The sequence below is a fragment of the Mytilus edulis genome, chromosome 2 (assembly GCF_963676685.1).
Source record: "Mytilus edulis chromosome 2, xbMytEdul2.2, whole genome shotgun sequence".
NCBI lineage: Eukaryota > Metazoa > Mollusca > Bivalvia > Mytilida > Mytilidae > Mytilus > Mytilus edulis.
This window is the reverse complement of record NC_092345.1, coordinates 91,105,993-91,133,735: the sequence shown is the minus strand read 5'-3', so window position 1 is coordinate 91,133,735 and position 27,743 is coordinate 91,105,993. Positions and strand designations below refer to the sequence as shown.

Sequence of the window (27,743 nt, the reverse complement as noted above, 5' to 3'; positions counted from 1 at the left end):
TCTATTCACTAACATACTTATACCAATCAGCAAAGATAACAGTTACATATGAACAAGTGTAATGTAGCTCCTGGTGAAATAAGATGTTTAGTTAAATGAGTGATACAAGTGATGATTAGGTTTGTATATATGAAAGGTTCTAAATTAAGTAGGATGATTATCAAATACATCGCCTGAAATCTTGTAGATTCGATTATCTGGTGACCAACACAGCTTTCGGTACATATATCTCATAAGCGCCATTTACTGATCAGTTAATGGTTAATTAATGTACATATTAATAAACATAGACCCCATTGCTTTCGGCACAATTATTTCATGTAAGTACATTTAAATGGGCAATCATACCACATCTTCTTTTTTTTTATATTTATTGAAGTCATACATTTGTCGTATATAACAGACAACAGTAGTTACCGATACTCTAAACATATACATCTATTTTGTATTAATAACACCTTGAAAATCTCAACAGCTATAATCGGAACGAGACAAGGCGAGTCGACTCAGTAAGAGTCCGATGTCGATCATGCATTGCCCTTAATTCGGACCCAGAGTTAGTTGCAACTTTCGTATCAGAAAACAGGAAACAATCAGAATACTATCGTTGTTTCTTTATATCTTTTATCGCTTACACATGTATCTGGTGAATTCAGAAACAGATAATTCATACCGATCGAATATCGAGGGAAAGCAATAAATGCTCAAATATTGTATCGTCGATTGTAGTTATTCTTTCTCTTTATGAACACTCATTTGTCTACCCCAATGCATATATGGTATATACCAGATTTGCCACACTATTCAAACACTCTATTTTCAATGTTTATCATCTTTATAATTGATTTTGTAATGCAATTGGTTTGTAAACTATGGCTAAATAAAATATAAGCAAATTATCTTTAATGATTTTCTTCCAAACTCTGTGGAAGGAGTAAAGTCTTAAATCGTAACCTACTTGCTTTGTGATGCTTCTGGAATTTTCTGCAACTTTGTCATCAGAAGTCTAACAATATTTACAAGGAACATTATGTTGATCTAAAATATGCAAAGTTTGATTTAACAGAAAAATGCAAATTTTGAAAGACAAATAAAATTTCAAAGAAATCTTTATACTGTGATGTTTGAACATGTGTTAGCCATTTAAGGAATATAATATCAAAGACATTTAAACTTATTGATGATAATAACCGTTCTGTAGTAATTCGAATATTTACTTGCATGTTGTTGTAAAAGAATAACTCAGCATAGATATCTTTAAAAAAAATGTTGCAAGTAACAAAATTGTATCTATCCATTCAATGCATGAAATATTGAATACGTACACAAATGGAAACAACTATTGGACCATACATAATCCATTGCAAACTACTTTCTTCATGCCAACATCTAAAACATAACATGTAAGAATTACAACAATATACATATTATATCAATTTAAATGATGATAAATATTCTGATTACTAATATTCTTCGTTCATTCACTTGCCAGATATAAACTAGTAACCAAAGCATATATGTAAACGTCAGAAAATATTCGAGTTATTAAGCTTCATATACATTAAAGGTATTAAATTTCACATTCTGTTATCATCATATTAAATCAAAATGATAGGTAGGGAAATAATGATTTAAATGTTTAAGATTATATGACACTTTGGAATTTGGTGCTGCGACGGTCATACATGTGAGAGGTTTAGCTTGCTATAAAATCAGGTTCAATTCATCATTTTCTACATAACAAAATGTATGTACCAAGTCAGGAATATGACAGTTGTTGTCCATTCGTTTGATGTGTTTTATCTTTTGACTTTGCCGTTTGATAAAGGACTTTCCTTTTTGAATTTTCTGTGGAGTTCAGTATTTTTTGTGATTTTACTATTTGTATGGATGTATAGAAACGATCACCAAACCACACTGTCGTCACAGAGATTTTTGTAGACGAAACGCGCATCTGGGGTACAAAATTGTAATCTTGGTATCTATAATGGGTTTAATAATATTGCATCACATTTGATTTCTTTGGCAATTCACGAAAATGACACTAAGTTGGCGATAATTAAATGCTGAACTCTTTTCTAGATAAAGAACAGCAATACAAGCGCTGGTCCTTTGCTGCATGTACTAATTTTGTGTCTTGGATAGATACCCCATATCCTTTTGTTTTTCTGTTTTTGTTAAGACGAATGATTATTGCTTTCCGTATCGGACTGGGGGCTTCGCAACGATTAGTTACATTTAACCGTTAGTCAATCACACGTTTACTTATTTATTATACTAGTTATATACATTAATTTGAAAAATGATGAAATTTTACACATTTACGAGTAAACATGCTGTATAATCAGACTAACAGAAAAACAAACAGCAATTAACGTCACTGTATCTATGGAATTGGTATTGAAGAAGGCATCCATTACGAAAAACAATCGTCGAAATGTCGAATGCCATAAACAATCTTAAAATAATTCAGAATGTGTCAATTGTTGTAAAATACCTTATGATATAATCACTTTTACAACATTCAAATTATCTTAATCTGCTGTTTTCACATCTTTTAATGTAAAGATATTTTCTCTGGGAATATTAATCATTTTCGTAATGTATATTGCATGTAGATTTTAATTAACGAGTATGATTCGATCAATTTCTAAGATGAAGCTGTTGAGTTCAAACAATCAAGCATGAACCAATCAGACGGTACAATGAATTGCAAACAAAAGGTTAAGACAATTCCTGAAGAAATATTAAAGTACGACCATATTTCTGCACTAATACGTTGTTGTTTTTATGACATATGTTGGAATGAATAAATGTATCCAATTTAAAACAATATGTTTTGCGTATCAAATACGGAAAATGTAATGAATTTTTGAACTATAAGAGTACTTGATAATGTTTTTAATTTTTAAGAAATTGTTGTTCTGTAAAGCCTTTGTTTATTCACTATTTTAATTTTAATTATAGACCATGTCAAAATCAATCCATACTCCATTAAAAATACCAAGATTTTAAGGATGATAATCGTTGTTGCTTATTTATAGAAATAAATCAAATTTGAACAAAATCTAGAACCATTTCAATGTTTTAGCCTAATGTCAAACCGTTCCTGATATTTCTAAGTTTAATACGGTGACTTGATTTCGGGCACACCGGACGACTCATTATTGCCGGAACTTTCAAAACAGGTGACGTCTTTGTAAACAATGATTTAAAGAGTCTTCTTAATTTATTTTTTTCCGTAAATTTTCTATCAAAATAACATCCAGGCAAATTACTTTTTTGGGATAATTTCAAAAGTATTGAATTCTATGCATATTAATATTGAAACGGCTTTTAAAAAAATGATATATTTACTTTTTTCCCACGATACATGCAAATTTCAAAATTAAATATGAAAAGTGAGTTAAGTCGGTACATTTGTATTTGCATATTTCAATAGTGCATATCATAACTGACGTGTGAAATAATTCAAGGAACAATCAATGAGAGATTTTTTCTGTATTGTTTGTCCTTAAAGGGAGGTATACTAGTTGCCTCCTATGTTTTGATTGTTACCAGAATCATGGATAATTTAAGTGACTGGAAATGATTTAGGTCTATGATCCCGTCAATGTCCCATACTATTTGTTCGTATGGTAGGTATACTTTGGATCAAGTATTGAATGCAAATTTGATATGCAAATACATCAGATTTGCATTCGCTAATGACGGTTGTCTATGTTAGAATAATCATAATTCCATTAATGTAGTGTTTTCTGTTTTAAAGCGATTTGTTTGCCATCTCCCATGAGACTCTCTAAACCAATGTCAATTATCATGGCGTCCAAACAACTTTGTCAATCGTTATTCAATGGTGTTTTAGTTTCTTCTAGATTGGTATACCCTTTGCTCATTTGTGTTTCATTTGCAATTTAAATTATTATTATCGTGTTCAATGTTGAAAATATTCACATCTTTAATTTATCTATGCATTAGTCGATGCTTATTTAAAAACAATAAGTAAGTAATCACAAATTATTAGTAAGTACATTTTAGATAAATGTCCACGAGATACCAATCTTACAGCAGAAAAAATCAAACAGAACCAAACTTCTGGAATAATTGATATCAAGATGTCAGCATGTAGTTTTCAACGATAACATTGTTTCGCTCTAAATCACGTCTAAACACACAGCGTTCTAAATGGTATCGAATCACGCATTGGTTCTAGACACATGTACATATTCTGGCACCGAGTTAACAGCGCACTTTATGGCATACAGTGGAGACCACTTCTCACCTTTCATCAAATCTGTCAGAATTTGTCAGTGAAACTGTTCTAGGACCGTATGTACAACTGTCATCCTGACACCTTTTAGACAGTTCAAGCTAGAACAGTTCAAAGCTAGAACTGATTTGGTAAGTTCTACCCTAGAACAGTTTTAGACAGCTTTACGACTAGAAAAGTTCTAAGACTAGAACAGTTCTACGATTAGAACTGATTTTGTTAGTTCTACGGCTAGATTTGATTTAGTCAGTTCTATTCATAGAAGAGTTTTAAGAACTATTTGTCTTAAATATAAATAAGTCAAAAGAATATAATATAAATATTAAAACATTCTTTATCAACGATAATAATAACACTGGATGGTGACCAGTGAGATTCCCTAGCTGCAGGGACTTTGTTTAGAACAGGTCAGGTCAGTTCGGCTAGAGCAGTTTTAGACAGTTCGGCTGACACTTCTACAGTTAGAACTGATTTGGACAGTTCTACCTAAAACTGAGTCTGACAGTTTTAATTATAAAATTAACAGTTCTAATGTAGAACGGTTCTAGATAGTCTAGAACAGTTTAGAACAGTTCTATGAGATGTTATTCTGACAGTTCTAATGAGAAGTTAGAAGTGAATCACTGTATATGGTATCGTGTCATACAATGCTCTATGTGTCACACAGCGGTAACTATTTATTCGTCCTCAATGCTTTTCAACTTCGCATATTATTTTGGCCTATATTTTTTTTTATTCGAGCGTCACTGACGATTTATTTGTAGTCGAAACGTGCGTCTGGTGTACAGAATGGTAATCCTAGTATATATGATGAGTTTAACTGCATCGACTCACACATAGTTCAATGGAATATAAAATTGAAAATAGATAAACAGAGATGGTGAGACCAATAGGCGTCATTCATGTTTGGAGATTAGCACATACAGGTGATGGTTAAATTAGTTTTTTTTAATACTGAGCAAATCCTTGTAAACATTTTAATAACTTGAATTATTCAAAATTTTATTTGAAATAATACAAATACAACAGACAACCTAAAATCTAATTAACCTCTGTATTATGTATTGTTAAGTCGTACATGTAGATCAAACGATAACAAAGCATAACAGAAAAAAGTAAAATCACAAAAGATTTATTGGTTTACAATGATGACACAATGAGGTATCATAACGTCACATGTTGTATACTAAAGTAAATTAAATCTTTTAATGTTAAATGGTTTCACTCTTACCTTTTTCCTGTTCGACTTCTGAGAACAGTATAGATAATGGTTGGAATAAGTGGGTATCCTGCAACATGATATCACTTGTTTATTTATTTATTATAATAGTCAACATGAATGTAAATGTAAGAATGTTATTAGTAAGGAACAATTTAAAAATGTTGCTTGACGAGACAGTAAAAGATCTATCTTTTCACTATGTTATCTAAACCGGCTCAAATTTCGAGATTTTAATTGATTTACCTGCAGGATGAAAATAATATAAACCTTTGTTTTAGTATGAAATTCAAAACAGTGTAGCTGTGGCCATTGATTGACACATTAAAATCATTCATTGACTGGGACAATTTAGGTGAACGTTTGTATGTAACGATCAATGCTCACTATGTACTTTTTAAAGACACTTAAACTATGGGGTCACCAAAGGTTCTCAACACCTAAATAAAGTAATTCGAAAAATTAATCAGAAATAACACGATATTTTGATTTATATCAATTATATAAATCAAAACACAAAGGTTATTCCTGATTAATTTTTCGAATTATTTTATAATTAAAGGCGTTAAGAAACCTTTGTTGACCCCACAGTTTAAATGTCTATCGTAGGTACGTCATGAACAGCGGTTGTTACAGACAAACGTTCACGTAAATTGACCCAGTCAATGGATGATTTTGATGGGTCAATCAATGGCCACAGCTACACTGTTTTGAATTTCATACTAAATGTTTTGCTCGGTTAAAAGTTTCCACTGGAGAATTTCCTGAACACAAGGCAAAATTACAACAATCAAAGCTTTCAAAATTCTTCATTGATATTTAAGGGCATACGATACAGTTTTGATCCCGTATTTACAGTTTGATGAAAATTTCCATATAGGCTATTTTTTGCCTGATTAAATCAAATATGTAATAAAAAATATTAAATAAGGTCGAAATTTTGTATATTTCCTCAAAATTCGGATTTGTGGCCGTATTTTTACTTTCGAAAGAAAGACATAACTTTTTTGTTTTAAAAGATAAACACAAATTGTTTTTTGTTAAATAATTTGTAATTTCTGTATTTTATAAGTATCTTAAAAATTTATGCTTTTTTATTCAGAAATAACTCAAATTTATCAAATGGTCATGAATTGAGAAAAAAACGTCATTTTTTGCTGTATATTTATCAAAATTAAAAAAAATTGACTATTTACAGTTTTATAAAATTTGATCCACATAATCTCCCTGCATAATGAAACAAAATGTCGTTTTAAAAAATAGGGGTCCATGCACTCGTTTTCAAATTAAATCAGTTTGAATGATAAAAATCAGTTGAAAAATGTATCTTTTCCCGATATGTCACAGTTTGATGTTAAGGGCATACGATACAGTTACAGGGAAGGTAATGACGTTGCTAACGTAAAATGTTATTTTCGCGACGTCAAACTATGACATATCGGGAAAAGATGCATTTTTCGACTGATTTTTATCATTCAAACTGATTTAATTTGAAAACGAGTGCATGGACCCCTATTTTTTAAAACAGCAATTTGTTTCATGTTGCAAGGAGATTATGTGACCCAAATTTTATAAAACTGTAAATAGCGCATTTTTTTTTAATTTTGATAAACATGCAGCAAAAAATGACGTTTTTTCCTCTATTCATGAACATTTGATAAATATAGAGTTATTTCGGAATAAAAATTACATAATTTTCAATGATACTTATAAAATACAGAAATTACCGATTATTTAACAAAAAACAATTTGTGTTTATCTTTTAAGGCAAAAAAGTTACGTCGTTCTTTCGAAAAAGAAAATACGGACACAAATATGAATTTTGAGCAAATATACAAAATTTCGACCTCATTTTACTCAAAAAGTAGCACATGAAGGTATATTTTTTTATGACATATTTGATTTAATCAGGTGAAAAATAGCCTATATGCAAATTTTCATCAACTTGTAAATACAGGTTCAAAACTGTATCGTATGCCCTTAAGAAATTAAACACAAAAAGATATTTTTTCAATCATAGATACAAGTGGATACATATTTGTACTGTAAATACTTTCCCTATACGTTCAGACATTTTTCCTTAGGAAACACTAATGTGTACTCCTTTTTTGGGATAACAAAATATTTGATATTGCTTAAATCGTCTTTTTTATATTTTTGAGATGAAATTGTATTGTTACAAAAAGTCTTTATCATTTAACATTGGCTATTATCATCTTATTTTGCATCTTAGTTTCCTGTTTTATGCACCTTGTATTATGATACGAACATTGTAACAAGTTTCAGAATTTAAGCTTTTGTTCCGATATAAACAGTATTTACTATGATTACAAACCATGGAGACTTGATACTTTGTATTTTGCTGTTCATATTTAAACCATTATCTTTTGAATACGTAATTTGTTGTTATAAAACGACTTTAAGTTCAGTGGAATTTATGAAGAAAACAAACACATATCTCAGATTTCAGATATTGGATTCTAGCTTCAAAGTTTGAACAAAACTAAAGTTTTCCGTTGTAAGGTTAGAAGGCATTGATTTATCAAATACATGGCATTTTTTGTTTGTTTTTGTAAGGTCATTCCTGGAACCAACATTACACGTTTGAAATTGTATCACATCGCAGGAAAAAGAGATATATTCTTATCATATAACAGTACATGTATCAGAATAGTTTAAGGGTAATGATAATCATAGTTGAATCTCTATCGAACTGTCCTATTCAAATGCATTAAAATGATTTTCTTCTTTTAAATTTTAGATAGTTCATGTTTTGTTTCAGATAACCAATTGAAACTTCAGTTTATTATTTTTACCTCTAGCAAAATCGCCATATTGGTTGCTATGATGAACAAAACAAGTGTATGTACTTTAAAAAAAATATAGAAAAGAATAAGCTTACCCCATCCAATTGCATAACATATAAATGTTAGTATTTTTCCGTTGCTGAATACTCTTATTAGTACTGTATGAAGGTAAAGTCCTTCGCAAAACATCCAGGCAAAATTACATTGCATAAAATACTGTGCTAACACGTGGAGAAATTGACACCACCACTGAAAGAATGATAGTTTTAATCTTTTACTGCATCAGTTGTGCCATTCTTATTTCGAATAGTACATGTCTTATTCAATATGAGTTCTTCGTAATATATGGATTAAAAAAACCAAAGATCAACAAAAGTGGGGCGAAAAATACTAAAGGGACAGCCAAAGTCATAGATCAAAAATTTACTGACAACGCCATGGCTAAAAAAAAGAACAAACAGACAAATAATAGTATAAAAGACACAACATAGAAAACTAAAGACTAAGCAACACGAACCCTAACAACAAACACTGGGGTGATCTCAGGTGCTCCAGAAGGGTAAGGGAGCTACCATTTGATTTTTATGGGGGGGGGGGGGGGCTAGGATGAAAAATTTTGTCCTGCTTTTTTTTATAGTTGTAATCCCTGTCCTGCCTTTTTATTTTTTACTCTATTCGGTCCTGCCTTTTTTTTACTAGTTTATCCTGACTTTTTTTTACACAAATTGTCATCCTGCCTTTTTTTTATCAAGTTGCTCATCCTGCCTTTTTTTTTTTACTCAAAACTCCTGTCCTGCCTATTTTTTTCAAATTTCATCCTAGCCCCACCCCCCCCCCCCCCCCCCCCCCACCCCACCCATAAAAATCAAATGGTAGCTCCCTAAGCAGATACTGCTTTACATGTGGCATCCGACGTGTTGCTCATATGATTAAAAACCCGGAAGATAGTCTAATTCGGTAGGTCACATTCGTAGTGAAAAGGGAAGTGGATTGTTGTTACGACAAAACATATCTGAAATCATCTGTGAAACGGTTATTCCATACGGTCAACCAACTCGTAATGTCGTCCGTAAAATTTACGAAGGGATGATTTCAACCTCACCATTTGTAACTCTTGGTTTAATAGTTCCTTGAGATCAGCAACCCGGTATCAAGGAAATCGTAATAGGAAATACAAGCCCGGAAATATCGTATCAATTGGGAGATATATACTCCATATGCAGGCGCTGCTGGAATGCTTCTACATAGAAATGGAAAGTTCATAAATGGGAAGCTGATATCATCTCTTTAGTCGTAAAGTTTTGTTTTCAACCGACCCTCATTGTGAATTTCTAGATGTAAGTCAAGATATTAGGCAGACTTAACTGTATATGGTATAACCTGTATCTCTAGTTAGAATGAATAGATGCGTTCAACATATTCACCAAATTTTAAATTATTTAGTGAGAGAACATCTATATTACGGAAAGTTAAGTTAAAGGATATTGCTAACTTCTTATCTTTCTTCTTAAAAGTTCCTGTATAAAGTCAGACTCAAATATTAATAAAAAAACAAGTCGGCACAATTTGTTCCCATTGCAATGCCGACAGTCTGTTGAAATACACGTCCTCCGAACGTAACAAATATGTTGTCAATCAAGAAATCAAGCATCTTGATATTGTCAGTTTCAGAGAAATTTTTGTTTGAATCAGATTGATTCTTTACAAAGTAGTATTTATTCCTTCCTAAAAACAAGATACAGTACCTGTATCTACGTTCGCCATTCTTTTTTATGAAACAAAACACACGTGTGTTACGACATTTCTCCACTCGAGACCGCTACATTTCGATCTTTTTAAATACTTAAAATTTAACTGTTAAAAGTGGAGAAACATCGTTATACAAGAGTTATAGTGGTGGAATCTGTTTATCTTATGATTTTTATCCTTTTTTTTAACGAATGGGGACCTTTGTGTACTTTTGATGTGAAGTCATCAGGCATGGTCGCCTTTTTTATGACGTCACAAAGTAAAATTTAAAAGAAGTCAAGAAAATTTAACGTCACAATTACATTTCGACCAATCATTTGCCGAGAACATATTTTTCACTCGCGAGAAGAAATGGTTTTTTTTCACACCGATCAAGAAATATGAAAAAAGCACAACAATTAGAGAAAAGACAATCCTGGACATTACTGAATAGTCCTTGTAATATATACCCCGTTTCTATGGGATGGTTTGGTGTGCAATCAGGAAAAAAACAAGTCCCTGATATTAAGAAAACATCACTAGTTACTCTATATTTGAGTCACCTTTCTATTTTACTGTTTTGCTTAAAATATCTGTATGTTACTATCATTTAACCGCATTATTCATTTGATACTCTAATTCCTTTATTTACCATACTTCAAAAAATACCGTACCAGAAAAATATTGATCAAGAAACAGGCGTCATTCGCACTGAAATCGGTATCATATGGTAGATTAGTGTCACTTGGTACGTCTGCTGATTGGTTCGTGGCACAACAAAGTATCAAATTATATTCTTCTTAAATGAAGGCATGATCTTAAGAATATATTTCATTTCCTTAATTTTATAACTGAACTAGAGCTGCGGTTGTAACTTCCTCGTGCAAACTTAGAAAAGATTATTTTAGAAACATGTCCTTGAAAGCACGTTAAAACGTATCATGCTTATATTTTCATTCAAAAAGACTGCTTATCGCAGCAAACCCAAATTAAAAAAAAACACCCTTATATCATGAATGACTCATACTTTTCTGTGTAGTTATTAATTTTGCAATTATATTGGAGTAAATGTACTGATCACCTTTTCGGAGAAACTTACAAGAATATACTTACCGGGTTAGCATCTATAATATCTCCGTCTAGTACGACTAGTTTGTAGTAAAGGATCCAGGTTAAACCAGTAAACACGTATGATAGGAAGAGATTTTTATGGATCAGCACCCTTCCACATCGCAACTGTCTAAAGACAAAGAAATTAATAATTATAATTCGTTTGAACCAAAATGTTCGTAAAAAGTTTTGAAGAGATTGTTTGCATAAAGTTATCAGTAATAATACACCATAACAAACAAGATATATTTAATAAAAACATAGAAGTTTTCATACTAATTAATACTTCGTATTCAGTATTTGTAATCCTGGGTTGGTTTTTCAAAAAATATTTGTTTTGGTCTGTGCAGAATGCGATAAGATATAATAAGCAATCTATATAGCACTCGATGACCTTTAGACATGATCAAAATCCATTCTGTATAGTAAGATACAAAAAGGCGCCAGCATGACACAATGAAAATAAATCTAAAAGAGAAAACTAACGGCCTCAACAATTATACATAAAGCGAATGTGGCAGACTGCAATCAACGACAACGAATGATTTACTGGCTGACAGATAACCGGAATGAGGCAAGGTTTAGATATTTATGAGCGCTTAATCCTTCCTCTAGTTTATGACAGTGATGCTACAGCACAACATAAAAATAAACGAAAAAACTCAGCTTATCTCCTCAGATCGGCATTAAGAATTTTTATTTTAAAAAGACAAAAAAAAGCAAGTTACCGAACACAGAATACTCGCAATTAATGGATGCTAGTTCAACTAATAGATAATCTATTTTTACCAGACTTAACTATAAATCCATAGTAGGTTTTGGTGTCCCGGAATCGTAAAGAATCTGAGTAAATCATGGTAAAAAACACTGTCAGACTGTAAGTGAACAGCCATGTATATAAGATGATGTGGTATGGGTGCCAATAAGACAACTCTTCATGCAAGTCACAATTTCTAAAAGTTAACCATCATAGGTCATATGGTCTTCACACGGAGCCTTGGCTCACACCGAACATCTAGCTATAAAGGGCTCCAAAAACGACTAGTGTAAAACCATTCAAGCAGGGGAAAAACGGTCTATACACATTTGTATTTATTTATATTTTAACTTATTAAAACACTATGTTTGTACCTATGACGACAATATGCATGAATGTAAAATCGATATCTAAGTCAATTCAAAGAATCGATCAGATTAAATGGGTCATTTCTAAATTTATGGGCTCTATAAACTACATCACCTTAAAATTTAGCATGTTATATTTCTTCAAGTAAAGCCAAACTTCCATGCAAACCAACCTTTGTATCTATGAAACAGTTTCGTAAACGTACATATAGGTGTGGTATGATTTTTTTGTGCCAAAACCAGCTGTTTTTGAATAACATCTTACATGTAAGATTCAAAAATTGAAACCATAAAATATAAAACATGATATACGTACTAAACGTGGGGGAAATATGAAGAAAAATTAAATATGTGATTTCAATTTTCCAATGAATATTAAACATTGATGCTAAGGACACATGGATAAATATGACTCTAAATTTAATATCCTTGTAACTTTTACAAACTAGTGTTGTAATCATAGGTTTATAAATATATTCATCACTAACGTATAATGTCGAAAAACAAAATTGAGTTCGAGCCTATCTCTTGATTGTAGATATGATAAGTTTTGTTTTCAATATTTTTGACAAAGTACGTGTACTTTTATACTTTTATTAATTATATTCTGCAATTTAGTATTCCCACTGTAATGATTAAGTTGGAATTGTTTTTGTTTTGCATTGAAATCAGTATTACATAACCAAGGGTACTTCTTTGTCTTTTATCGTTTGTTAGAAATAGATCTACAATATAAGAAGCCATTAAATTTTACAGAACTTGAAAATTTCATCATTTCCTACCTGAATCCGAAGAAAATGGATAATGCAATTGTGAGCAGCAGTAAAGACAACGCATTTCCAGCAATATATACATAAACATAACCTTGACTCTCATGGCTAATATCCTACAAAAGAAGACAACATTTCAACTTTAAATTTAAGGATTTCACTGATTTCGAATTAACCAAAACCAAACAACATAAGTTTTTATTTAATTTTTATAATAGCGAAATAACATATGGTGGGTTTCCGTTCATATTCCTAAATTAAATAACTGCAATGATATAAGTTATTTTTAAATTTTGTCAAACATAATATACATGTATACCCTTATTATCACAAATAAAACATTATTGTGAAAGAATTATTCTGCATGAATTAAATACGTATCCATTTTTAAACACCATTTCGCTATTCCATTATAGTTCGAACTGAGTGAAAAATAAAAGACACCAAGGATTATTTCCACGATTTAAAGAAATCAAATAAACAACATGGACAAATTACCATCCTTTCTGACTGAACTTTGTTTTGATGTTATCAAACATGTTTGATGGTTATACTGTACATAGAAATGAAATAAGATAATGCATGTTTTGCTTTATTACAGTAAAGGAAACCGTAAAGACTCGAGCGTAGTCTTTACATCGTTATTTATTGCACAATATTGCCAATGCATTTTACAACATTTTCGTTATTGCATCAACTACATCAATACTGTCCATAAACAATTATTTACGCTTTGACAAAAGACTAAGAGATCATATGCAGAGTAATGTTGCGAAACTTCTACAGTAAGATCACTATACCGGTATACACGGGGTTCCTAAACAATTATGATATACAATGTAAATTGTTGATGGTCCAGCAGACAAAACAGTTTTCTTTATTGAAGATGGTTTGCTGATTATTACCAATTATTACCAATTGACAAGATGGCTTAAGACAAAAGCTACATGAAAATTAGAAAAATACTTCTTTATTAAGATCGATTTCCTACTGAATCACTATATTTAAGGTCATTCAACGATGGTTTGCTTTATCTAATTTGATTTTGTAATGCAAATATAGTATTGCATAACTAAAGCGACTTGTCACTGCAAATGTACTGGTCGTCAACATCAAAACGATTGCCATTAGTTGAATCGGAACTGTTTACTATTCTGGATGGCTTTTGGCCTTTCCCATTTTTCTTGGTGTTTTTGTTGCTCACTCTTGAAATCCTTTGTATTTAAATTTGTGGGCTGGTGGGTTTTTTTCCCGTTAATTTTTTGCCAGTTCCTTAACTAATGTTTTTTTATTGGACTTCTCATGGTATTTGTTTTCATATACGTATGGAGGATTGCGGTCGATCGCTTTTTATAGATTGTTAAGTATGGGATCTTTCCTGAATTATATTTATGCCAGACTCCAGCTGGAACCCTGTGTTTTGAATATTTACTAACATCGACATCATGCTATTTACAAGCGGTATCGATTGTAAGTCTTTCAAAATATACAGCGCGGTAAAATAAATCCCAAGAAATTAATTTTTCACAGCTGTCTTGATTTAATCAGTTTTTGCAGATGAAAAAATACATCAAATAAGCGAAACGATAAAAAGAAAATAAAGCCCAATTGAGTACCTTTATATTTAAAGTGCAACATGCAGTGCTTTGAACAGCAATACATGGTAACTATAAAACCTCTTCAATATTTGAAGCAGAAGAGTTATAATAGCATGCTGGTAATATGTAAATATATATCTGTTTTCGACTAGATTTGTTGAACATTAATTAAATAAAGACACAGGTTTGTACCAAACAGTACTGCAAAAAATCTGTTTCGGCTAAGGTTTAAAAAAGTAAGTAAATTATACAAATAAAATTTATGACATATTCCTTTTACGTTAGCATTAATTTTAATCAATTGTTTGATATGTCATAAGTACATTAAATGTATATACAAATATTGCGATATTGTTTTGAAGCAATGGTACGCTCGCATTATCTGTAAAGCTAAAATTTGCCACATTTTTGAAAACCTATGACATTTTAATTTGAGCATTGTAAATATTCTATCCAAATGACTATCATTTACTTTGAAGGACAGTTAAAAGTAATGTGGTTAATATTAAAGGAGATGTAGACGATACCTTTGATTGATGAAATGACAGCAGTCGAACGTCACAAATTAAGTTCGAGGTCTTCAAGAGTTGAAAAATAGTTTTGAATTAATTAAAAAGATCTGCCATCGAAAGTCTATGTTTCGAATAAAAAAAGCATACTTTTCTACATTGGCTAGAGGTATAGGGGGAGGGTTGAGACCTCATAAACATGTTTAACTCCGCCGCAATTTTGCGCCTGTCCCAAGTCAGGAGCCTCTGTCCTTTGTTAGTCTTGTATATTTTTAATTTTAGTTTCTAGTGTATAATTCGGAGTTTAGTATGACGTTCATTATCTCTGTACTAGTATACATATTTTTAAAGGGTCAGCTGAAGGGAGTTTCTCGCTACATTGAAGACCCATTAGTGGCCTTCGGCTGTTGTCTGCTCTATGGTCGGGTTGTTGTCGCTTTGACACATTCCCCATTTCCTTTCTCAATTTTATTAGAATATGACTGCAATGAGACAGTCACTAACGATGTTCCTGACTTGCAAGATGCACATTGATGTGTGACGGACTTAAAACAGTCTTTTATAGCTTTCATCCCTCCCCTTTTTTAGTCTCTTTCACTTGACTATCATATGGCCAGTATAGAAAAATACTCACATCAAGTATAACTAAAGATTTTTTTTTATGTTTGGTCAATTTAGATTTAAAAAAATGAATTTGGGTTCAAACACTGCAGCCTAATTTTAAAGAAAGAGAGGATGTCATAGGAGGTAGGCTTGTAAAACAAATTCAATCAAAACGGACAATATGGAAGGAAAAACAAAAACAACAAAATATCCACTAAACAATACATGGAAAATACTACACTGAAAACTAGATATTAAGCAACGCCAACCAACAAAAACCATTGTTGAAATGAGATGATCCAGAAGGGAATACAGCTACTGTTCGATTTGTGGCAATTGTTGTGTTACAAATTGCAAGTTTAAATTATTAAAATTTTTGAAACAATGTATACTTCAATATTTTTCGTTCTATATAATATAAGGTAAAACAATGCAATAATAACTTATATATTTATGTATAGCTTACGTTTAAGTGAGTATAATTTTCCCCTCTGATGTCCCATGTTCCGTTTTCTGTACAGTGATAACTTATTCGGTCTGAAATGGAAACAATATTTTGCTTTTTACAGCGTTCGTAGTTTGTCTATCAAAACATTTCAATTTCGGATGAAATAAGAAGAATGCACTAAGTTTACCAACTAGAGATATTTAGAAGAAAATCAGTAGCCGTTTACTCTAGCTTGCACAAGGCTTTTACAACTTGTAACAGCGTGAAATAGAGTCGCACAAGTACTTAAATCCAGGAATTCGAGAAAAAAAAACATAGATAAGAGGAACATATACAATTAGAAAGTTAAATCTGTTTTACACGATTTCAAATTTGAGCAATGATTCTTTATCCTCATGGAAGTTAAAATGAACAACATATCAGCAATAAAAAATATATAATTTGAAGCTTATTTTGAAATGGCGACTGATAAAACAAAAACCCATGCGAAATGATGATTGTAATTGATAACAGAATGCCAGATAAACTAATTTACACTGCAAGGATCAAACCGGGGTAAAACTATGGTAATCCCTAAAGTTTTCTCATCTAGCAGTCAAAATTTGGCAAGTTCTTCGGAACGAAGATGTTACACACGGTGTTTCGTAGCTGATGAGTCTGTATGCGAGTTGTTGCAAGGAAAGATGTATGCCCCTAACAAACCTGCCCTGATTTTCGATGGGCAGTTCGAATTTCACGTTCGTTCTTGATTACTTTATGCAGACTGACTTATCTGTTGTATTAATTGGTAAGTTGTGCTCCTTCTGGATACGTGTGACAATTTGCAACTGGTTATTTAAGCAAGCAACAATCAATCTATCTATTAAATTAAATATCTGCAATGGTTGTTTGTCTCCTCGTGGTTTCAAATTCAAACAAATTTCATAAGAAAAAAACATTCTTAATAGTATGAGGTACAAATGTATACAAGAAGGAAAAGCCTTCTTTAAAACTAGCATATACGGAAACAATCCTAATGAGACAACTATCCATCAGAGACTAAATGACATAGATGAACGGCCGTGAAGTACGAACAACACTCATACTGTATAGTTTGTTGTTAGAGACCCCGACATGACAGAATGCAGTATAAAGTAATGTCTGATGAAAAAAAGTAAAATGAAAAGCAAATATTTATAAATAAATAAAAATAAAATAAAAATCGACCCTAAACCCACTGAATTACAAACTCCTGACATGGGAAGGCGCATACAGAAGGCGACAGGGTTAAATATATTTGCAAGCCCTCAACTCTCCTCTAATATGGTAATCAAAATGGTTTACATCATAATTATATTTTGTGAAAACGAGATTTTTATAGTTCGTTCTTATGTTGTACTGTTATACCACTGTCCCAGGTTAGAGGGAGGGTTGGGATCCCGCTTACATGTTTAACCCCGCCACATTCTGTATGTATGTGTCTGTCTGAATTCAGGAACCTGTAATTCATTGATTGTCGTTTGTTTATGTGTTAAATATTTGTTTTTCGTTCATTTTTTGTACATAAATTAGGCCGTTAGTTTTCTCGTTTGAATTGTTCTACATTGTCATTTCGGGGCCTTTTAAAACTGAATTTTCGGTAGTGAGCTTTAAAGGCCGTACGGTGACATATAGTTGTTAATTTCTGTGTCATTTTGGTCTCTTGTGGAGAATTGTCTCATTGACAATTATAATACATCTTTTTTTTTGTATTTCATCGTGGTATTTAGATTTTTAAGTAAGAAAGAAAAACAAATTAAAAGTAATACGCACAGCTATTGATTGCTAGGATCCTTGATTGAACTGCTGTTTCACCAGCCAGTGTGTGGTTCCAACATGCTCCCATCCTTCCAGCTGTGCCATTACAAAATAAGTTATCTTAAAAACAAAACATAGTACTTATACAGTTTAATTCACCGTTCACCAACTATTCATACAATTTTATGTACAGAAAAATAAATGTTATGATACAGAAAGACAACATCAACAAGTGTAATTTTGGTCAACCTATTCAATAATTCGGAATTCTGATTACTAAGTATTTATTTGTCAATCAAAATCAAGAACCAAACAACAATTATTTGACTGTCGGGTATATTTGTTCTTGTGTATTGTATGATCAGTTGCAACTATTCTGCTCACAATTCAATTACAGTCCACACGACACGTGTTTCAAGATAAACTTTTATCGGGTAAATACCAGAAGACAAAATTTCTTCGGGTAAAACAGCCCCTGGGACTTTTTCAGTATAATAGTCACAGCAGTCCCCAAGCAGCGGTATCGCCCTAGAGCTATTACATGAAAGAAAAAAAATACTTTTAAAGTTCGTGTGTCAATCATGATAAATGAACAAATTTCTTTTCGGCAAATAACTAAAAAAAATTTTTTGAGAGCTTATTCGAGAAATCATCCTATAATGAACTGACCCTCTCAAAATAATTTTCAATATGTTTCGGCTATCAAAACATCGACAGATATCATAAGGTTTTATCAAGTATAATAATATGAAGGAGTAAATTTATTAAAAATATTGTAGTATCATTTTAAAAGTTATTGAACGTGTCTGTTTTTCTCTTCATTGAACATCGTATACTGTACTTTACTTTGACAAGGAGTAAATTATTTCACTTGTTACAGAAGATTCTATGAGATTTGAGTAAATTACATGAAACAAACTAATATTTATAGAAAACGATGACAATTTGTCAAACAGTGAAGGCAGTAATTGGAGACTAGAGATCGTAATATCTAGGGAATAAAACAATTTGTGTACTTCAGTCCTTTTAATATAGTTTCTCCAAAAGGATACGATTTGATTACGAGTATGAAATTTGTCAAATGTTACACTATCTATGTATGACCATGAGGTTATTGTAAACTGTAGTACTGTTATTTGTCATCATCCATATTTAATTATTATTACATTACAAGTATGTTTCATTATAATACGTTATTTTGATTGGATAACAGCAATACCACGTTATTCTGAACTTAACCTTCATTTTAAAATGAAATATAACATAATGATTCATGATAGCACGAGCTTCCACAATAAAGAGCACTAGTATATAAAAGAAGAACTTTATAGAAATCGTTTTTATTTTGTGATCCTATAAACAAAAATGTAATAAGTACGGTGGCAGAATGAGGCCATGCAAGAAATATTTTTTAACTTGTTCCCACAATATAATATTTTGTTCCCACAACATAATATTTGTTTCCCACAAGAAAGTGTTCTTGTTCCCACAAGATAATATGTTGTTCCCACAAGATAATATGTTGTTCCCACAAGATAATATAATGTACCCACCAGATAATATATTGTTCCCACAAGATAATATATTGTTCCCACAAGATAATATATTGTTCCCACAAGATAATATATTGTTCCCACAAGATAATATCTTGTACCCACAAGATAACATGTTGTTCCCGCAAGATAATATTTTGTTCCCACAAGATAATATATTGTACCCACAGGATAATATATTGTTCCCACAAGATAATATATTGTACCCACAAGATAGTATATTGTACCCACAAGATAGTATATTGTTCCAACAAGATAATATATTGTTACCACAAGATAATATCTTGTACCCACAAGATAGTATATTGTACCCACAAGATAGTATATTGTTCCCACAAGATAATATATTGTACCAACAAGATATTATCTTGTTCTCACAAGATAATATATTGTTCTCACAAGATAATATCGTGTACCCACAAGATAATATCTTGTACCCACAAGAAAATATCGTATACCCACAAGATAATATCGTATACCCACAAGATAATATCTTGTACCCACAAGATAATGCATTGTTCCCACAAGATAATATATTGCTCAAAAGTGTTATATTCATATTATTGTGAGTTATAAAAAGAAACAAGAGGCTTTCACGAGCCTGAATCGCTCACCTGGTAAACAATGCCCCATAAACTAATTTAATATATTAATGTTTGTTGTAAAAGTTTAAACATGGTTATACAACAGTGTCATCATCACCTTTCAACTAAGGATACCATGTTTACTTTAAAAACCAAATATTGTTGAAATCCGAGCAAGTATAAAAAATGTGCCCGAAAATGGCAGCCATTTTAAGCTGCCCAAACAAATTTTCACCATCACCATTCACCTCAGGATACCATGTTTACCTTTAAAGCTTTCATCTTTATTTTCTTCTATAATTCAGGAAAAAATAGCAAAAAAATAGTGATGTAGCCATGTTTTTCGACGGATCAAAAATCGAGGTATAAACTTTGTGCATACCCTAAGGAACTATCATGCTTTCTCGCTACATTTAAGACCTGTTGGTGACCCTCTGCTGTTGTTTTTTATTTGGTCGGGTTGTTGTCTCTTTGACACATTCCCCATTTCCATTCTCAATTTTATTATTTTAAGTTTCATTCAAATCCATTCAGTAGTTTCAGAGAAGAAGATGTTTGAAAAATTGTTTAAGACGACGACGACATACGCCAAGTGATGGGAAAAGCTCACATTACCTTTTAGGAAAGGTGAGCTAAAAAAGATGTCTAGTCAAAATTAACAAATTATAAGCTGGCACTGTCAATTGATGGATGTTCCCTAAACTGCCCTGTTATAAAAAGAAACACTTTTGATTTTTAATGGTTCAAAATACATTCGTACTAGTATATTTGGGTCATATATAAGCATGCAAAGTCTGGCTATTTTTTCACCCGTGTAAATGTGTTAAAATTCCTGTGTGAAACCATCCCTACACAAACTTAATTCATATTTTCCTAACAATGACCTTGAACTTTGATCTATTTATCCCAAATTCTACAAGTTTCTTTTCCTTCTTTATATTTCAATTTGAATAATATCATTCCAATCAAAACTAGATATGGACAATCCCCTTTTTCTGCTATGCCATATATGCATTAGTATAGTTCCACATATTTTAGATTTGACAAACTGTGAGTGAGTGATGTTGGCATGCAACTTGAAAATGTAACACTTGCTGTTACAGAAGACACAAATGATCCCCCTGAATGACCAAAAAAATGACCATAAAGTCCAACTTTGAACTTTGACTTTGGAACAGTAGGCTCTCAAGAGCCTGTATCGCTCACCTATAATTTTGTGCTTAAATCTTTCATCAAGAACTCTTTTTAGTTTATCGATGTATAATAATGAGTGCTTAAAATGCCATTTAACAGTTCTTTGTATCCGTCATATTTTATTCAAAAGCAAAAAAAAAAATGCATTTTACCCATTTGTTTTACTTTAGCCATAGTGACTAAAAATTTAAATGGCAATAACTCCTTCAGGGGTCATCTGACAATGTTTGTCATTTGAGTTATTAGCAGATAACTTGCTTAACATTTTTGCTGTTTACAGTTTATCTTTATCTAAAACAATATTCAAGATAATAACCGAAAACTGCAAAATTTCCTTAAAATCAATAATTCAGGGGCAATAATCTAAAAATTGGTTACCCAATTCAGCTGAAAATTTCAGGGCAGGTACAGCTTGACCTAATGCATACTTTAACTCCTTGTCTGATTTGATCTTAATGCTATAGTTTTTGAGATATAAGCCAAAACAGTATTTTGACCCCTATGTTATATTTTTAGCCATGGCGGCCATGTTTGTTGATGGATCAAAACTTTGGATATAGTTTTAAACAAGATACCCTAAGCAAGGACTTATATAGAACCTATATACGTCCTTGCCCTAAGGAACATTCAGTTTAAGTTTGGAAGTATTTGGCCCAGTAGTTTCAGAAGAGAAGATTTTTAAATGTTAGCAAACATGATGAACTGTTTAAAATTGTCTTTAAAACGCAATAACTCTTTAAGAGATCAATTGACAATTTTGTTCATGATTGACTTTTTGTAGGTCTTATTTTGCTGAACATATTTGCTGTTTATAGTTTATCTTTAATATCTTCAATATTATTCAAGATAATAACCAAAAACTGCAAAATTTCCTTAAAAGTACCAATTTTGTGGCAGCAATCCAACAATGAGTTGTTCAATTCTTATGAAAATTTGAGGGCAGGTAGACCTTGACCTCATGCATACTTTATCTTCTTATCAGATTTGCTCGAAATGCTACAGTTTTTGAGATATAAGCCAAAAACTGCATTTGACCCGTATGTTCTATTTTAGCAATGGCGGCCATGTTTATTTATGGATCAAAACTTCGGATATAATTTATAACTAAATACCCTAAGGAACATTCACTTAAAGTTTAGAATTATTTGGCTTAGTAGTTTCGGAGGAGAAGATTTTTAAATGTTAGCAAAGATGATAAACAAATATTGTAAAATTGTCTTTAAAGGGCAATAACTGCTTAAGGGGTCAATTGACACTTTTGGTCATAATTCTTTTTGTAGATCTTACTTTGCTGAACAACTGTAGTCAACTTTTTATCTCTATCTTCAATAATATTCAAGATAATAACCAAAAACTACAAAAATTCCCTAAAATTACCAATTTAGTGACAGCAACCCAACAATGGGTTGTTCGATTTGTCTGAAAATTTCAGGACTGTTAGATCTTGACCTATTGAACATTTTTCAGGATCTTGAGAGCCTCTTTTTGTTTCTTTTTATAACGCACAATAATATGAATAAAACACTTCTTTAACAATATATTATCTTGTGGGTACAAGATATTGTCTTGTGGGAACAAGATGTTATCTTGTGGGTACAGGATATTATCTTGTGGGTACAAGATATTATCTTGTGGGAGCAAGATATTATCTTGTAGGAACAATATATTATCTTGTGAGAACAAGATAATATCTTGTGGGTACAAGATATTATCTTGTGGGAACAATATACTATCTTTTGGGTACAAGATATTATCTTGTGGGAACAATATATTATCTTGTGGGTACAATATATTATCTTGTGGGAACAATATATTATCTTGTGGGTACAATATATTATATTGTGGGAACAAGATATTATCTTGTGGGAACAACATATTATCTTGTGGGAACAACATGTTATCTTGTTGGAACAACATATTATCTTGTGGGAACAAGAACACTTTCTTGTGGGCACAAGATATTATCTTGTGGGAACAAAATGTGATGTTGTGGGAACAAAATATTATGTTGTGGGAACAAGTTAAAAAATATTTCTTGCATGGCCTCATTCTGCCACCGTAAATAAGAGGTATTAAATGTTTCTGCAAGTCATTTTATAGGGTTGTAAAAGCAATGACCGGGTGCACATTTTTAGAATGAAGCGCTTCTGCACTTCATAAAAAATGTGCTTCGATCAACGCTTTGCAAAACTGTTAGGAATCATTGGTCCTCAATGCTTTTCAACTTTGAACTTTATTTGGCCTTTTTAACTTTTCTTTATTTGAGTCTTTTGTAGACGAAACGCGCGTCTGGCGTAAATAAAAAATTCCTATCCTGGTATCTATGATGAGTTTTTTATACCCCAAATTTACAAAAGAATCAGTCAATTCTACAATAAATTGCTGAACCTAATAAGTTTCTATCAGTTAATTCATTTTTAAAATGCCACATTATTTTGTTTCGTTGAGAGTGATCTTGATATTATTTACATTGAACAAATATATTGATTGATTGTTGTACGCTTATCCATAACCTCCAATGGAAAATAGTTTATGCATTTTCAGGAAGAGACAAAATTAATAATAAATATTTTTTATTGGCTCTGAAAGTTTAGTCGATCGAGATGAAGGACGTGTAATTTGAACTCCAGGAATTGAAAAATTTGAAAGTTTCAAGATAGTGGAACTTTTTCGACCTTATTCATCAAAATCCTAAACAACGTTAACTAAACCAATGCTCCTTGTATTAAACTGCCGGATGAGTCCATTTCACCATATTAATTTTTTTTTATGTCCAAGGTAATCTATTGGGTACAGTAAAAATTTGAAATGATAATAACTTTCAATATAAAAACAATGTTATTATTTTACTGCATAATTTGTTCATTTAAGTCAAATTCAATGATATTTATAGCTCGTATATAGCTATTCATGCCATATGTGTTAAAATCTTTCAGTCCTTGGTTTTCTAAATTTTAAGTCTGAGAGTTCCTGGTAAAGATATTCAAGATAAGCACATCGCACGAAATTAATAGCTTACAGACGCAGTTTTTATAACACCCAAAAATAATGTAATTTATTATAGAATAAGCAAATAAAGTATTAAAGTAAAATGATAGAATTCATCCACTACATGGAAAACTATAACCAAGATGCGATTTTTAACAGCATCATGACGCAAACATTAAGTACTTTTAGAAGGCAATAGATTTATCAATAGTTTGAAACAATTAAAGATCAAGACAAAATAAAACTCAAGAACAGTTCAACACCAATGCTCAGCAATGATGTAATATAAACATATGTTACTTTGACATGTGAACAATACCTCTGAAGAAGACCTATGTAAATGTAATGTATATGCATATTTGAATAGTGTGCAAGTTAAATACAATCAGAAAGTGTAAACATTGCAAAGGCGTGATCCATGCAGAGCTACATCTAAATTCATTAAATAATCATCATACAAACTATATTTATGAATTTGAAAACTATTACTATTCCGTATTATGAAATAAAGTAAAAACAAAAATAGTAGTAGAACTAGGCAACAATCTGGCCTTAAAGTCATGAAACTTTCGAGTCAGTTTTTTGTACTCATACTCCAAAATCAACCAATCAAAATGTTGGATTTCATGTTTCGAGCATGATTTTTGTGCTCCGAGCACTGCGCAAAGTTTTATGACTTCAACCCTTGGTGATATAAACCAGCGTTTTTAAGAAGGTAATCTGAAATCGTGAAAAAAAAATCAAAACTCGGTGAATGAATTTTGTTTGACTTGCTATATATGTGACTTGTGGTTGGAGATTTATACTCAAAATGCAAGCGCTGCAAGAATTTTGCTTCACAGAAATACAAGGTTCACAATAGGAATTTCAAAATAATCTGTGTTGTCGCAAAGTCTTATTCTTTACCGACTCTCATTGTCAAGTTTTTAATATGGCAGACCTTATCTGTTGTATATTTTATTTAAAGTTTAATGTGATTAACGGTTTTACATGATCACCGCGTGCACTTTGAAAAGGGCATCAGGTGGTAATGCCAGCTTCTTTCCATTTTCATTGAGTAGCTTCTGTTTGAAATCTGTTATACCAGCTATAACAACGACGAAGTACTGACAAGAAAAACATGTATTTAATAAGTCATACAAAATACGTAAAAATCAGCTGACAAAGTCATAAATAATTGAAGATACTAATCTCAATCAATATAAAAATATACAAAATTGGTTTATTGAATTTTGAAAAGATGACTCCAAATGGTTAGCATGATTCTTTGTATAATCTAAGAAATTCTAAATATTCTTTTATAGATAAATTATCGGGGAGGATCATGAAATACACAGTATGTTATAAAGTTTGATACAAAAAAGTGTCAAATAATGGTGTTTCATGCTCATGTCAATCTATCACGCACATCTACGTACTTTTAACCTTAACTGTAAAGATCATATTAACATGTGAAGTTCAGTGCGCAAGATATATATGATGGACAGCCTGTATTTCAGACAAGCACTTATTTCTCTATCATCCTTTTATTTAGATCTAATGTAGCAATAGATAAGAATAAAGTGGTCATTAATGACCCATGTAAAGATGTGGTGACTTCATGTGGGCAGTACTTACACATAGGAAACATTAATTAGATCCCATTTATTCATGTTAATAAAACTTCCTTCTATTTAAGGAATTAAAGATTTACTGAAGTAGTTGGAGATTACACAACTCAAATGGGGCTGGTTGAATGCCAACTTTTATTGATGCGTATTTTATTACATTAATGAAACAGTAATCAATTTGTGTATTGATGTTAACTTGATGCACGTACATATAACGGAACATCAAACTAATAGATTAGGAATGCCATTATTTGTAAAAGTTGTTGACAGTGTATGTATAAAATGGACTGTAAAAAGTAAACAAACTTGTCTGCTCTATCTCTTTTTTCCGTACTAAGCGCGTAATTGCACTTGCAATATGTTATATTTCGAAGGAAAAGTAATGTGTTTATCATCTTTACTGGGTTTTTTCCTTAAAGGTTATGTAACAAAGATCAGATTGCATTTGTCGAAACATTCAAAGAGTTACTCCATTTCAACTAAGTTACCTCTAGTAGTTCTAAAAAGACCAAACAGGCCGCATTAACAAGCAAACAAAAAACCAATTTGAAGACACAGAAAAACATATAAAGTCAAATGATAAAAAGAAGAAGGCAATGTACGAAAATATAAACAATAGAAACTATATTTGTCACCAATACTACACTAAGTTTATTAAGTTCAAAAGTATAATATGCTCTGCATGTGATGGTCATCTAAATTTAGAAGAGGGTTTTGACGATGCTAAGTACATTCATAACTCAATAGAAGAATAGTGGCAAAGTTACTCAATAAACACGATATTTTCAAAGCCCTGAACAGATTCGTATATTATTCCAATCTGTAACAAGCAAATCTATTTTATATCAAAAATATAAATGATAAATTAAACTTGCCAATTAAGTCTTGCGTTGAACAAATGTCATTGAGGAATAAAGGCTCTTGTTATAAAATATAAAAAAAAAGATTCAAATGGCCCGAAGAATGAGATCACATATATTTTGCTTACATTATATTTCCTAAGAACTGTCTCTTGTTCTGACAAAAGCTATCAGTTTTTCGTACATCTGGTCGCTGAGATCGTTAAAAGAACAGTGCAGTTTAATTTTTATTTTATTTTGTATGTTAATGTACTTGGATTACAATGTTTATGACTCGATTTTTGCTTAAATCTTTACAAAAGAAGGGAAATCAATTTACAACCAAAGGATTTACTTTTTTTTAACTCTCTGTTACAAATTAGGTAGACTTTATTACCCTGAAGACATCCGTTTTATAACCACTGAGGATCACTGAGACCACATACAGTATTAATTAATCAGTATCGTTTTTAAGATTTTATGTAGTAAATAATAAATTTGTCAGGAGATGCAGCTTCGTGTCATAAATGACTTTTATCGTAACAATAAAATCCTAACTAAGAACTCGACAATAAATGATACTGAAAATTAAAAGTCATAGATTACGCTAAAATTATAACATATCATTAGGCTTATGTACATCTTTTATAAAACGCCTTCATTTTCATCATTTATTGCACTAATATAAAAAAAAAAAGGAGATTGTCTGTCTTCTGTACATTATAATAATCTTACTCATGTGCGACATTTTGTCTGAACGATATAGGTTTGAGTCAATAGACAACACTGAACTAACTAAATAATGACAGTTTTCTATCACTAACAGAAAGGCGTTGGTCAGTTATCCTATAGCTATGATCTGCGTTTGTATCGAGCTTTATATGACAAAAGGTTCGTTGAAGATACTCTGTATAGCCACGAATGATTTCAACTGAAATTAGTCAAATGATGTAGTGGTGGGAATTTGGAAAGTGTTTGTTTCCAATGCTTCAATGATAATACCATTTTGGTC

The 27,743-nt window shown here is 31.5% G+C and overlaps 1 protein-coding gene across 1 annotated transcript in view; it reads right to left on the bottom strand.

The window, feature by feature from the left end:
- The window catches only part of LOC139513400 (calcitonin receptor-like), a 52,085-nt gene that overhangs the window by 4,413 nt on the left and 19,929 nt on the right, over positions 1–27,743 (bottom strand). Inside the window, exons 2-9 of the mRNA XM_071301827.1 lie at positions 17,979–18,083; positions 16,206–16,276; positions 13,042–13,145; positions 11,138–11,264; positions 8,392–8,545; positions 5,502–5,559; positions 1,326–1,389; positions 959–1,038 (exon numbers count right to left, since the gene is read on the bottom strand). Of these exons, the coding sequence (XP_071157928.1) occupies positions 959–1,038; positions 1,326–1,389; positions 5,502–5,559; positions 8,392–8,545; positions 11,138–11,264; positions 13,042–13,145; positions 16,206–16,276; positions 17,979–18,083 (763 nt within the window). The remainder of the gene's footprint in view (positions 1–958; positions 1,039–1,325; positions 1,390–5,501; positions 5,560–8,391; positions 8,546–11,137; positions 11,265–13,041; positions 13,146–16,205; positions 16,277–17,978; positions 18,084–27,743) is intronic.